The sequence below is a fragment of the Anastrepha obliqua genome, chromosome 1, assembly GCF_027943255.1.
Source record: "Anastrepha obliqua isolate idAnaObli1 chromosome 1, idAnaObli1_1.0, whole genome shotgun sequence".
NCBI lineage: Eukaryota > Metazoa > Arthropoda > Insecta > Diptera > Tephritidae > Anastrepha > Anastrepha obliqua.
In genome coordinates this window covers 7,849,452-7,863,282 of record NC_072892.1, presented here as the reverse complement: position 1 = coordinate 7,863,282, position 13,831 = coordinate 7,849,452, and the positions used below count along the sequence as shown (strand labels likewise).

Here is a 13,831-nt window from a genome sequence, read left to right as displayed (position 1 = left end):
TAATTTTGTATATGTGTAAGTGTATAAGTAAATAAAAGACCAAAAAAAATGTTTCCAAAAAAATTTCCTAACACTTACTTGCAACCACATAGCAGTCATAACAACAATATAACCCATTTTATTATATGAACATCCCCATTTCAAAAAAACACAAAAAAATATACTAAAAATTTATGTAATTGCGTTAATTGCAATGATTTTATTGTTTACCGTTATATCTGTATACCAATGCATACATATTTACGAATTTGATTTGTTACTTAAATATTGAAAAAAAAATTAAAATTGCACACACACAGTATGCCTGGCTTTTGTCGCCTCCGAATGCACACAAAAGGTTCGCACAATCTCACTTCTACTACTTCTACTACTACTACTACTTCCACCATCACCAACGCCACCAATACAAGCACAACTTCTACCACTTCTAATGCAACAGCAATAGCAAACTATCCTGGAGCCGGCAATATTAACAACACCAACAACAACAACAGCAACAACAGTAACATCAGCAGCAATGCCAGCCACCCGGTTGCGTTTATTGAGTTCAAAGACACCGTTAGCGCTGCTACAGCAATGCAACAATTACAGGGCAAATATTTGCTCTCCTCCGAGCGTGGTTCGATGCGCATCGAATTCGCTAAAACCAAAATGATCAACGACACTTCAGCTGGCAGTGGCATCGGCAAGCACAAAAACAGCAACAACCTCAGCAACAAAAATATAATCAACAATGATGCATTGGCCATGCAGAAGGCAGCCAATGTCATGAATGCCACACAGTTGTTAACTGCAAGCAATTTAGGCGCTGTTGCACCAGCAGGCACAGCAATGACGCTTATCAGCAGTAATCAGCAACAAATGCAGCCGCAATCGCAGCTAATCATATTAAATGGCTATCCACATCAGCACCAGCAGCCGCAGCAGCACCAACATCAACAGCAACAGCAACAACAGACAGTACACCAGTCACAACAACAGCAACAGCAACAAGCAATGTTGCAATCAGCCACTGTAATTCAGCAGCATGCCATGTTGCCGCAACATTTTCTGGCTGCCAATGGTGCAACTACAGCAACGGTTGCCTATCCAGCAGCAGCAGCTACAGCTCTGCCGGCAATGTCAACGATGGGCTCTTCGCTGGCGACCATTTTTACTAGCACCAACAGCACGAACAACACCAGCACCACCAGCACCACTAATCTAAATAATAACAATATGAATATAAATAATAATAACAATAACAGTAATAATCTTGTGCACAATCGTTCTACCGCACTACCGCCTACTGTTGTTGTAAACTCACTACAGCACCAACTTCATCCAACTCAGCACCAAAATCATCTCTTTAGAGACGTACGTATTGGTCGTCGATAACACTTCGACATTTACATAACATTTTTAATTTATTTTTATATTTATTTTTCTTATCGATTTATTTATTTTTATGTTTAATTTATTTATGGCATGCAAAAACTTCCTATTGTGTACTCGTCTCTATATAGGTTTGTAAATAATCTACTCATATTTTTTGTTTTATTTAATATTGATATATACACGTACATACATATATACATATTTATATATACTCGTATGTGTCTTGCGAAATTCATTAGCATCTTGGATTATAGAAAACAACTATTTCATATTTTAATGCAATATTCGCTTGAAATAAGTAAAACCAACTTAATTTGCTTGCTCCACTTATTTACATATCATAAATTTCTGAGGAATAGACATACATTTACATATACACATTTCTGGAAAATATAGGGTTTTTTAATAAGAGGTGTTATTTTGATATTCAAAGAAAAATGCTATTTTTTAATATAAATAATAGTGGAGAATAATATCAGGCAAATGACCATCACGTCTACGCTTACTGGACAATATCCTTTCCATGAAATTTTCCATGTTCCGAATTGGGAAATGGCTGCCCTATGTCCTCGATAGCTTCACGAATTCCATCTTTGAGGTCTTGAATCGACCCTGGGCTGCTGGCGTAGACCTTCTCTTCCACTTGGCCCCAAAGAAAAAAGTCAAGATCTCGGTGGCCACCTCTTCGAGAGATAACACGGTCCGGAAACTTTTCCCGTAAAAGAACAATGGTTTCGTTGCTTGTGTGGCACGTAGCGCCGTATTGTTCAAAATAAACGTTGTCCAGATCAAGACCACCCCATTCCGGCCATAAAGAATTGTTAATCATCTCTCGATAGTGCAATCCATTCACCTGTAACACCTGTTATTGGAAAACCCTTTATAATAGAAACAATCATTTTCATGTAATTTTTTACAAATTTATATTTCCTCATGTTTGCTCCGACATAACGTCGAATACCGCTGGACTTCGTGGTGAAAGCTCCTCGTCAATGATCGCTTGCGGTGTCAGAACGCTTCTCGCGTTTTTTGTGTTTTGCAACAGATTCTGTATCGCCGTCTGAAGTTTCTAATTAACGGCAAACCCTTTTTTTTTCTTTTGTTTGGTGGGTGAGGTAGGGTTCAAAATACCCTCGCACTAACAGTGGCCGCCGTCTACTGCTTTGTCCTCTCCTTCTGGGAGACACCCTTCCCAGAATTACTTTCTGCATTACTTCTGGAGGGCCCAGACCAGCATCCATAAAGGACTAATTCCATTCACCCACGTCTGGGTTCACCGTATTTGCAGTCAGCTTTCATGCGTAGGCTCGTCTTCTTGTGTCTCTATCTGTGCGGCACCGCTTTTTTCACTATGTCGAGGCCTACTTTTTATTCCGTAGTACGTTCTAGATGTATCTTTTTACCTCGCATTCAAGCATGTTGCTGATTATGTTGCTCGGCACGATGCCGCCAATCTGCTTTCTCAGAGCAATTCTTTGCGCGAGCCATCTGTCACAGCTAAAAACGTATGTTCAGCGACTTCATTCGGCGCGTCGCTGTATATGAACTTGCGATCGATTGCCTTGCCTATGCGGTTTAGGTATCTCCGGAAGTACCCGTGCCCCAGGAGGAACTGAGTTAAGAAGTAATTCACTTTCCCTAAGTTCCATTCTACTCATTTACCTATTGATGGAATAAGTTTCGCCGTCCATCTGCCAGTTGGGTCAGTGTCCCATCGACTTTGCCATCGCAACATGGTTTGGCATCCCCGTTCCACGACGCTAGTGATGACGTGTTTCTTCGTTCCCCGGCCATGAGGTCAACGAGTATATTCCCGTTGATCACAAGGACTGCAGCGCCAGAGACAGTGCGGTACGCAGAGGCATCTCTGAGCGCCGCTGTTCGTTGCACAGCCTACAGTGCTTTGCGCTTAGTTTTACACAATTCCCCATACTTCGCTGCCGTACAGAATAATTTAGTTTGTGGCCACCATGAGTAGCCTTCTTTTGCTCTGTGTTGCGATGTTTGCCAATAATCTGGTTAACATTCCCATGACCTTCGCTGCTTTGGGCTGCCGCATGCTGTATCAAGTTGAATACCTCGGTATTTCACTACTCTTTGGGTCACTAAGGACGCGCCGCCTATTTGCATGCTCAAAATCTCGTCGTAGCTCAGATTCCAGAGATCGGAGCCGAAAACAGATTCTTGAGCCACGCCAGATGTTATTGTTTTTGTTTCTTGCTCATCTGGAGTGTCTTACAACAGCTCACGTTCACTCAGGTAGCTCTGGAGAATCCATAGCAGGCATGAAGGTATTAAAAACCTTTCTCGTGCTGCCTACTGCTTCTAATTCACGGCGAACTTTATGAACAAACGTACTTAAGAAAATAATCGGTATAATTTTCACATACAGCGGCGATGACTGCATGTCGCTGCATTTGTTGAGTTAAGTTGTAGTCCTCCATGTCTCATCTAAAAGAGACCAAAAAGAAAAATTATGTTTTTAGGAAGTTATAGCCACATATATGCATGCCACAAATACCGTATGCACCCTGTATATATATATATATATACCACTGCCTAGTTAGCTCATAATAACACTTTTCCGTGATCTGTGACAGACGACTAAACGGCACTGATTAGCACATGTGCAGGAAATAGTAGTTTTTAAGCAAGGATGATAGATTACATAGTTTGGCCAATCTGCTATGAAGAAAAACAAAATTGTGCGAGCAACTTCGGCTGCCATGTCACCCGAGTACTCAGCAGTCGAATTCTGACCGCTCATTTCACACGTATCCACACACTCGTCCGATCAGTCATTGCTCAGACGGCAACGAAGCAACATGAAGAAGGGCTGTGTTGATTTTTTTCGTATATCATCAGCACAATCTCAGTTTCTCGTGAACAAACCGCTGCCAAGACCTTGGTGACGTCAGCCAATCAGCTGATTCTTTCAAATTCGCTAAGAGCCGGCTAACGGCCTGATCTTGGCCATTCATTCGGAATTCTTTCACCAAAGTCCTTAAACTGTAATCCCAATAACTTTTCTCCGTTTTATCTCCATCTATGTTTGCAAATTTAAGTACAGAAACCCAAATTGAAAAATTATGTAATCTTCTAAATCCATTTGTATAGTTATAGCGCTTATTTACAAAAAAAAACAAAAATAAAAAAAACAAATATGAGTATTGCATTATACTCATAATTTTACAGCGCATGACTTTGCAAATACAACAGAGGTTATGTGTTGCGCGTGTAATTGGAATGCTAATGTGTTGCTCGCCTTCCAACTGAACCGTGCCCTGCTGCATCTGATTCGTATTCGCTGTGCAGAAGCAATAGAGAGGCGCACGTAGTAACAGCGTCAGCAGCCACCAGCACCAACCCACAACGCAAATGTGCGCAATTTCTTTATGGCATTAAATAAATAGAGTTAAAATAAAACAGAGTGCCTCCCCGCCACTCCAGAAAGTATGCACTTAATACTGAGAACCCCATCTATAACGGTACGTTTGCACGAAAGCACGCAAAAGCAGCACTAATGGCCAACGCCGATAAACGTGGCTGAAGCAGCGCGCATCCGCTTCCGAGCATTTTGCTGCCATACGACCACTTTACCACTTTTTTACGTTTGATACATTTTTATAATACCAAACTAGAGAAATGAGCGAACCTTATAAATTTGTTTTTCAATTTGTACCAAAAGTTTGTGAAAAATGCAAAAGCACCGCGTGCCCCACCCCTCGCTTAACACCCATCAACAGCACAACCAGTTTCTTTGGCTGATATTGCATCGACGCGACGCGTCCTCCAACACGTTTACCGTTAACCCTTTAGTAGCAGGGGCGCCCGATTGTTATGATTACGTTGTTACCGCCACAAACAAACAAATACTCAAACATGCAGGCCATATAGTTTTGCTTTAGTGTGTGTGTGTGCACTCAATGCGCATATGTATATGTGTGGATAGCAAAGAGCGCAAAGTGTAGAAAACCGCTAGACAGTGAAATGCTGTACATTATACATAAAAATTGCACAAACTGGTGCATATTGGCTTGGCGGCCGTCACCTCGTCCCTTGAGTGTTGGAATCAATTTGCGAAAGGTGAAACTTTTTGCGAAGAGGGTCGCAACGGGTGGGTGCTAAGCAATAACGCGGCTTGTGATAAACAAGTTTAATAGTTTAAATGACACACAGTCTACGTACATATGCACTCACATTCGTATTTGCAATGTGATTATTTGTAAGTAGTACACAAACCCTATAGGGAAATCAGTTGGTATCGAGTGGGTGCGACTGGTTATCGTAAATTTTCATTTCAAACGATGAGTTTTGGCGCGCCAATGAGTTAACGTGGTTGCTTTGCTGGATCTGTTGAGCGATTTTGAACTAATAGGTGATTAACAAAATCTATTATAGTTCTAGGTCTCAAGCCAATAATTAACTTTTTTGATCATTTTAATGAGAAGATTTCAAAATTTATAATACGTAACTGTCTCAAAACAGAAATACCTGTAAGTTCCCCGAGGAACTAGAAATAGTTCTTCATTCAGCATTCCAACGTATCAACGTATATCAACATATTAAGTTTACCCGATCTTCTCAATTGTTTAAATTATGCCAGGTACTAAGCAGCCAAACTTTGGGATCGATATTTCGTTATGTTGAACTACTTGCGGAGTCTATTCAGCTGCATTATTCTTAGAATATTATAACTTTTTGTACTACCAAAAAATATTTAAAAAGAAATTTTCCATAAAAATGTTTCCATAATATAATTTAATTTCCATAAATTTTTTTTTTTTTTTTTTCAATTTTAAATTTTTCCATAACATTTTTTATTTATCCATATTTTTTTTTTTTTTGTTGAATGTTGAAATATTTTTGAACTTTATTAAGTAGTCATAAAAAATGTTTCCATACCCAAAAAAATCATTTCCATAAAAACAATTTTTTTTCGTTTTCAAATTTTTCCATAAAATTTTCCATTTTCCCATAAAAAAATTAATTTCCTTAAAAAAAATTTCCATAAAATCTTTTTTTTTTTCAATTTAAAATTTTTCCATAAAACTTTTTATTTATCCAAAATTTTGTTTTGTTTTTTTCTTTTTTTTAATGTTGAACTTTTTTTTAACTTTATTAAGTAGTCATAAAAAAATGTTTCCATACCAAAAAATGTATTTCCATAAAAACAATTTTTTTTTTTCATTTTGAAATTTTTCCATACAATTTTTCATTTTCCCATCAAAAAATTTATTTCCTTAAAAAAACATTTCCATAAAATCTTTTTTTTTTCAATTAAAAATTTTTCCATAAAATTTTTTATTTATCCATAATTTGTTATTTCTTTTTTTGTTTGCAAGATGAATTTTTTTTTTTTGAAAATTAATTAAGTAGTCATAAAAAATGTTTCCATACCAAAAAATTAATTTCCATAAAAACCTTTTTTTTCATTTTTAAATTTTTCCATACAATTTTCCATTTGCCCATCAAAGAATTAATTTCCTTAAAAAAACATTTTCATAACATCTTTTTTTTTCAATTTAAAATTTTTCCATCAAATTTTTAATTTATCCATAATTTTTTTTTCTTTTTTGTTTCAATGATGCATTTTTTTTAACTTTATTAAGTAGTCATAAAATAATTTTTCCATACCAAAAAATCCATTTCCATAAAAACAATTTTTCTTTTTCATTTTCAAAGTTTTGCATAAAATTTTTCATTTTCCCATAAAAAAAGTAATTTCCATAAAAAAACAACTTTTTTCTTTCATTTTGAAATTTTTTTTTTAAATTTTCCATTTTTTTATGGAAACATTTTTTTTGAATGATGTCAAGTAGCGAAAAATCGTAAATTTCAAACTTTATCAAGCAGCCATACAAAAAAATTCATTTTCATAAAAAAAAAATATTCAAGTATTTCATACGTTTTTTCCCGCCAAAAACACCAAAACCAATTTGTGAAGCGTTTGTTTTGTTCCAATTAGTTTCTTGAGTTCAATCTTTTTTTTTTATTGGATCACCCTTTTTTTCGTACCTAGATTTTCGATTATTAAAGCATTCGCCTACCAAAAATTAACGCCACCCTTGAAATTATTCTTACTGGGTATGTACTTATTTTTATATGTGCAATCATAGTAACATCTGAGTAATACGAGCCGTTGGATGGTGCTCGGGGCCCTCCTTTTTGATTACGTGCTTACACATTGTAGTGATGACTCGTTTTCCGAAATTTCCGCTATTCATATGAAAAATAAAACGTGGCGCTTTATAAGCTTTTAACTTAAATTTCTCTAATAAGGCAAAGTGCTGGCATTCCTTAAATACAGCAATAAATCTATTATTGTATATTTTTTAGTACTTTGATCAGCATAAATAAAAAACTTTAATTGTTACAGCAGATGGTTCTCGAAGTATATCTGTGAAGATTTTTTCTTCAATTTTTTACTTCTTCATGGAACTTGGAACTCAAAAAACCAATTTTCGTTGGAAAAATCGGCTAACCGATTTTTTAAGATTAATATAATATTATAATTATTCAAAAAACCTATCAGGTTACTCGATAAGTTGTAACATAAAGAAGTGATATGCAATTACAAAGTTTAAAAAAATATACATAAAATATTGCATAGCAAATACCATAACGAAAAGTTGCTTGCACTAAATGGTGAATAGCTCGAATAGTTTGTAGAGGCCTATACACTCTGCTACATCATATTTTTGCTTGCTGTTAAATGCTTTAAAAAATGTGTTTTTGAGTTTCAAAGTATGGAGATGATATAAAAAATATTATAGCAAGCTAAAATTTCTTGAGCTCGCTCTTTCTTGAGCAATATTGCACAAATATATATATTAATACCTTTTCAACATATCGATACGGAATTCTCATTACACTCCCACACCCTCAGAGATTATACTATGAAATCATGAGCCTGAATTTTGCCACTTTACTAGCTTTTCCACGTTTTCCTTAGCTGCTTGCAGTACTTGAGGGCACCGATATAAGCGAAATAAATACGAGACAAAAATAAATTCATATATGCAGTGATTAGCAATACATCCAGAAAATTATTCTACCTGTCCACATATTAGCATAGATTTTAGCAGATTAGCTGCAAAATTGGCAATCAGCTGTCAAGACTGTGTTGAAGGCTGTTTCTTCATGGCAATTGGTTTGGTGGAATATTTAAGAGTTTTCGCTTAATTTCTATTAACGACATGAAGAAAGGGCAATGAGAAGCAATCGTTAATTGAACTAAAGGGGGATTTTTTAAGAGCCATAGGAAAGTTTTTCAAAAAAACACACGTAAATTCAGAAAAATGCATGAAATTTTTATTTAAATCGATAGTTCAATCCATATAATTTAATGTTTAAAGATTATTTCATGAAATGCTGACCGCGACTGCGCTTCAAATGGTCCATCCGCTTAGTCCAATTCTGGCATACTCCTTCCAATGTTTCGGCCGGTATCTCACATATAAATGCTTTAATGTTGTCTTCCAATGCGTTAATTGAAGCAGGTTTATCTGAATAGACATGAGCTTTAACATAGCCCCACAAAAAATAATCTAAAAGCGTTATATCGCACGATCTGGGTGGCTAATTAACAGGTCCCGAACGTGAAATAAAATGTTCACCGAACTCGCCTCTCAAAAAGTCCATTATTACGCGTGCTGTGTGGCATGTGGCACCGTCTTGCTGAAACCACATGTCATGCAAGTCAAGCTCTTGCATTTTGGGCAAAAAAAAGTTGGATATCATTTCACAGTAGCGCTCACCATTCACAGTTACATTACGATTCGCAGCATCTTTGAAGAAGTACGGTCCAATGATACCTTCAGCCCATAAACCGCACCAAACTGTGACCTTTTCTGGATACATTGGTAGCTCTTGCAATTTTTCTGGCTGATCTTCACTCCACAATCCACAATTCTGCTTATTTACGTACCCATTGATCCAAAAATGAGCTTCGTCGCTGAACACAATTTTTCGATAAAAAAGTCGATCTTAAACTCTCTTAGCAGAACACACATTTTTATAATAAAATTCAATGATTTGCAAGCGTTGTTCGTTTGTAAGACGATTCATGGTTAAATTATAGACCAAACTGAAGATGTTTGGCAGTGAAACAAAACACGAAACTTGCGTCAGCTGTTTAAACCAACTGTTTAAAAAATAATAGCTAAAAAATCGCCCTTTATTTGCTGCTAGTAATAGAAAGTTGGGGGAAATCCGTAAACGACGCCCAACTTCGACGGCGCCCCAACGACGGCTTCAACTTCGGTTCGGCCATGTAAGGCCACAAAATTTCAGTTCTATAAACTTTTTTTGATACAAATTTGTGTCCACTTTTAGTTCTTGTAAAAATTTTTGAATATTAAAATTAAAACCCACATTTTTTGTGTTTTAATTACCTTGAAATATTATTTGCTCCGCATCGAATGGCCATTGTTTAGTGCTGCAAGGCAGTTCTATACCTATAAATTTCAGTTCTATAAACTTTTTTTGATACAAATTTGTGTCCACTTTTAGTTCTTGTAAAAATTTTTGAATATTAAAATTAAAACCCACATTTTTTGTGTTTTAATTACCTTGAAATATCATTTGCTCCGCATCGAATGGCCATTGTTTAGTGCTGCAAGGCAGTACTATACCTATAAACGATGCCGCTAGTAAAGTGAAATAGCCGAGAAACTATTTTTTACATTAATATAGAATTAACCATCTATTAATTATTAACTAATTGCAATATTTTTTTTTTTATAAACTTAAAAATATGTTACAATATGATTTGAAATTAGTGTGATTGAGACTCATGTAACTTTTTCAGAGTTTTATTAATAAATTTACTGTATTTTTTTAATCATTGCTTGTTTATTACGTGTACCCTTTAAAATCTTTGGTTTTGGTTCGACTTCGACTGAAATTGGCGAAAGTTCCATCTCATCTAGATTTCAGTTTCTCTCATTTTGGCTCACCTGTCTTGCAAGAGACATGAAGAGAAGAATCAGATCATGTAGCTGCAGTCCAACAAACTCTCGCCCAAAAACATCTGTAACTGGAAAAAATTATGGGTCTTTCAGAAATGACGCCTAGATATCAGTAGTGAATAATTCCTCGATGGTCAATAATTCTTGGACATTTGTCAAGTAGAGCTACAATTTTACACGATAGAACAACGCGTTAAAATTATTGAAATTTATTATGAAAATTGCCGATCTTTAAGAACAACACGTCGCAAAATTTATGATTTTTTTTGGTCCGAATGAGTCGACAATTCAAAGGTTGGAAAACTAGTTTCAAGAAACTGGTTCTGTCGAGGATAGAAAAAGGACTGGGAGAACAAAAACTAGACGTTCTGTTGGTAATATTTCTGCTGTAGCGCAAAGAGTTGATGATCAACATTCAACATCGATATCTCGAGGTTCTTAATAATTCGAAATTCATGAATCGACTTTTTAGCACTCTACTCTACTGCCCTGCCAAGTGATCTAAAACGAAAAAACCAAAAAAATCTTAAAGTAGATGAAATTTGGAGGGCCTTATGAATTTCTGGTTTTTAAAAACCCTTTTTAAAAAAAATGAGGACCCTTTGAAAAGGGTCTCTTTTTATTTATTTTAATGTTAAAAAATTAATACGCTTCCAATAAAAAACGCTTCCTGAAGGCCCCCTAAATTGAATAATCTTTAATTTGAGCCGCCAAACGTCGAAATCGGTGTAGTCGTTGATGCGGAATCGAGAAAAACGCGTTTAAAGTTTGACAAAGAAAAAATCTACCTTTTTTTCGGCCGATGCGCTCTCTCATCTATACGCTATAACTCGTAAAATTAATAAGATAGGGAAATATTCTTTTGCCTACACATTTCTAAGACCTTAAGGATGAAATTAAAGCAACACAAAACAATAAGTTTTTTTAGTCGATTTTGACTGGAACCTCCACTTAATGTAGGAAACACTGCAGATATGCAAGTATAGTACTGAAAATTCTAGACTAGGCAGCAATTTTTGTGAATCACCCTTATAAGAATCTTCTTATACTTCAATATTTCCTAAGATTGTTTTGAGTTATTCGTGAGCTATTTGTACCACTGATGTACTACGACCCCCATGCACCTCCGTTCTGTGTTTTTAAAACCAAATTATGCTTTGTAAATTTATTTATTTTTCCGCACAACTGCAGTTTGATCGATTGCATTGTGGCGTGAAGGAAGGCTGCGTTCAAAATCAAAATTCAATCATGAAATTTTATCTCTTCGCAAAAAGTGAGTTATCAATTTAAGAGGGAACATCACAGACGATAGCCATTAATGTATAGATTACGAATTTGTTTGGTTTTTTGCTTTCAGATGATTTTTCACCGCTGTATCGTGGCCACTAGGGTGCATCAGTTTTTTATGACGTCATTGCATTAATATTAATAACAAATATAATTTTTAATATTTTTCAATAAAAATTTGTGTCAGTATAGTTCAATATATATTAAATAAATTATAATTTGTCCGATCCTCAAATAACTATCCTTACTTAATTTTCACGCGTTCACAGTGGTGTTCCCCCTTAAAGCAAAAATAAAATAATGAACAATATTAAAAAATTATAATATATTATTTAAAAAAATTTAAAAATGTCTATGTATATCAGTTAAAAGGTAGAGATAAGAAGATTGATTAGATTAGATTTTTTTGACGTTTGCACTTCCACCTCATAGTTTGTTGTGTCCTCTACTCATCACAGCATCTCATCCAAGCCCAGTTTCCTTATTACACTTGAGAAAGAGTTGGGTTGGACTGAGCGTATGCGTTCTTCTGCAGACTGCAATTGGCCGAGATGTCTGATTAGAAGAAAAGTCAATGAGACGATAAATAATTAATTTGTTTCTTTGATTTTATTTTTATATATTTTTTACGAAGCGCATGTTTTAAGCATCAATGTTTATTTTTAATAGCGTGTGCCACATATGTAGATATTAATTGTTAGTATGGCTTAATGGTTATTTTCAGCCGTTATTACAAATTTTTTTTTTTAATTATTATATCGCATATACTTAATGAAAATATGCCTATATGCAAAGTATTATATATGCAGCGCTCTATAGTTCCTAAAATCTCACAATATCAGCACACAATGCAAGCAAGGCTTATTTAGAGTATATTTTTTTACACATCATACGTACAAGGTGGCGTAAAATTAATCACCCTATCGAAAGATTTATTGTATAATTTTTGAAAATGGTGACGTACATCAATCATATTTGACACTTTTCAACTGGGCAGCTTTAGTATAGAAGCAGAGCACATAAAGGCAAAATAAAGATTTCCCTCGCTCAAAATCATAATTAATAAAAAATCATAAAAAATTATTCAAAAACTAACTTGGATGATTATTTTTGCACTACCTTGCATACACACATACGACTGACTATGCCATACTATTCGTAATTAATTCAAGTTTTGATGCCTAAAATATTATATTTACTAAGCCATAATTTCAAATCAAATAAGAAATTTCTAAATATTCTGCTGGCATTCTTTAAAACTTCACACATTTCACTTTGCAGAGGAGCGGGTATGGAATCAAGGCATGATTTACTCAATAAAAAGGCCGAACGCGACTTGCAACATCATCAATTTCTAATGACAACACCGACTTGACCCGTTACAACAGCGGCAGCAGTGGCAGCACATCAGCAACAGCAACAACAACAACAGCAGCAGCAGCAAACGCAGCAGCATCAACACTATACAACGCACTATCAGCAACAACAACAACAGCAGCAGCAAACAACAACGGCAGCCACCATTCCAACGCATCATAACCACCATCATCAACAGCAACAGCAGCAACAACAACACCAACACCACCAGCAACAGCAACATTATGCGGCAAGTGCAGCAGCTGCCGCCACATTAGCCGCCACACATCACATACCAACAACACTGATTGCGGGTGCAACACCGGCAGCGGCAGCTGCCGCTGGCGTCTACTCCTACGTATTGCCAGCCACCACGCACATTGCGGCATAGTACGGCAATTATGGATATTAGTGCGGCATATTAGTGAGGCAGTTGCATGCTTATGGTGCACCCGAACGGCAATACTTGACAGTGTAGAGCTGAGTGGAGCTGTAGCTGTAGCTGATGATTGAAGAAGGATGAAGAGCGTTAGCGCAAATAGTGCTGCAGTGAAAACAATAATAACAACTGACAACTCTCGAATACGCACTTATGCATACACACACACTCATACATAAATACAAATTTACATGGAATTGCGTCAAAGCATGTAGAACTTTGGGTTTGTAAAAGCAAAAACCGAAAAATGCAAACAGGGGCTGAGCAGTAGGTGAGGCGAATAGGCATACGCAGCATGCAGCTGGCATGCAAAATGAGGAAGAAAAAGTTAGTTGTAAAAATACAAAATGCTAAAAAAAATTTAACAAAAATTTTAACAAAAAATTTACCAAAAAATAAG

General features: G+C 35.8%; 1 protein-coding gene across 1 annotated transcript in view; it reads left to right on the top strand.

The window, feature by feature from the left end:
* LOC129235948 (uncharacterized) overlaps positions 1-13,007 on the top strand; it is a 152,579-nt gene extending 139,572 nt beyond the window's left edge. The window contains 2 exon segments of the mRNA XM_054870044.1: positions 300-1,356; positions 12,918-13,007. Of these exon segments, the coding sequence (XP_054726019.1) occupies positions 300-1,356; positions 12,918-12,944 (1,084 nt within the window). The 3' untranslated portion in view covers positions 12,945-13,007.
* The last annotated feature ends 824 nt before the right edge of the window (positions 13,008-13,831 follow it).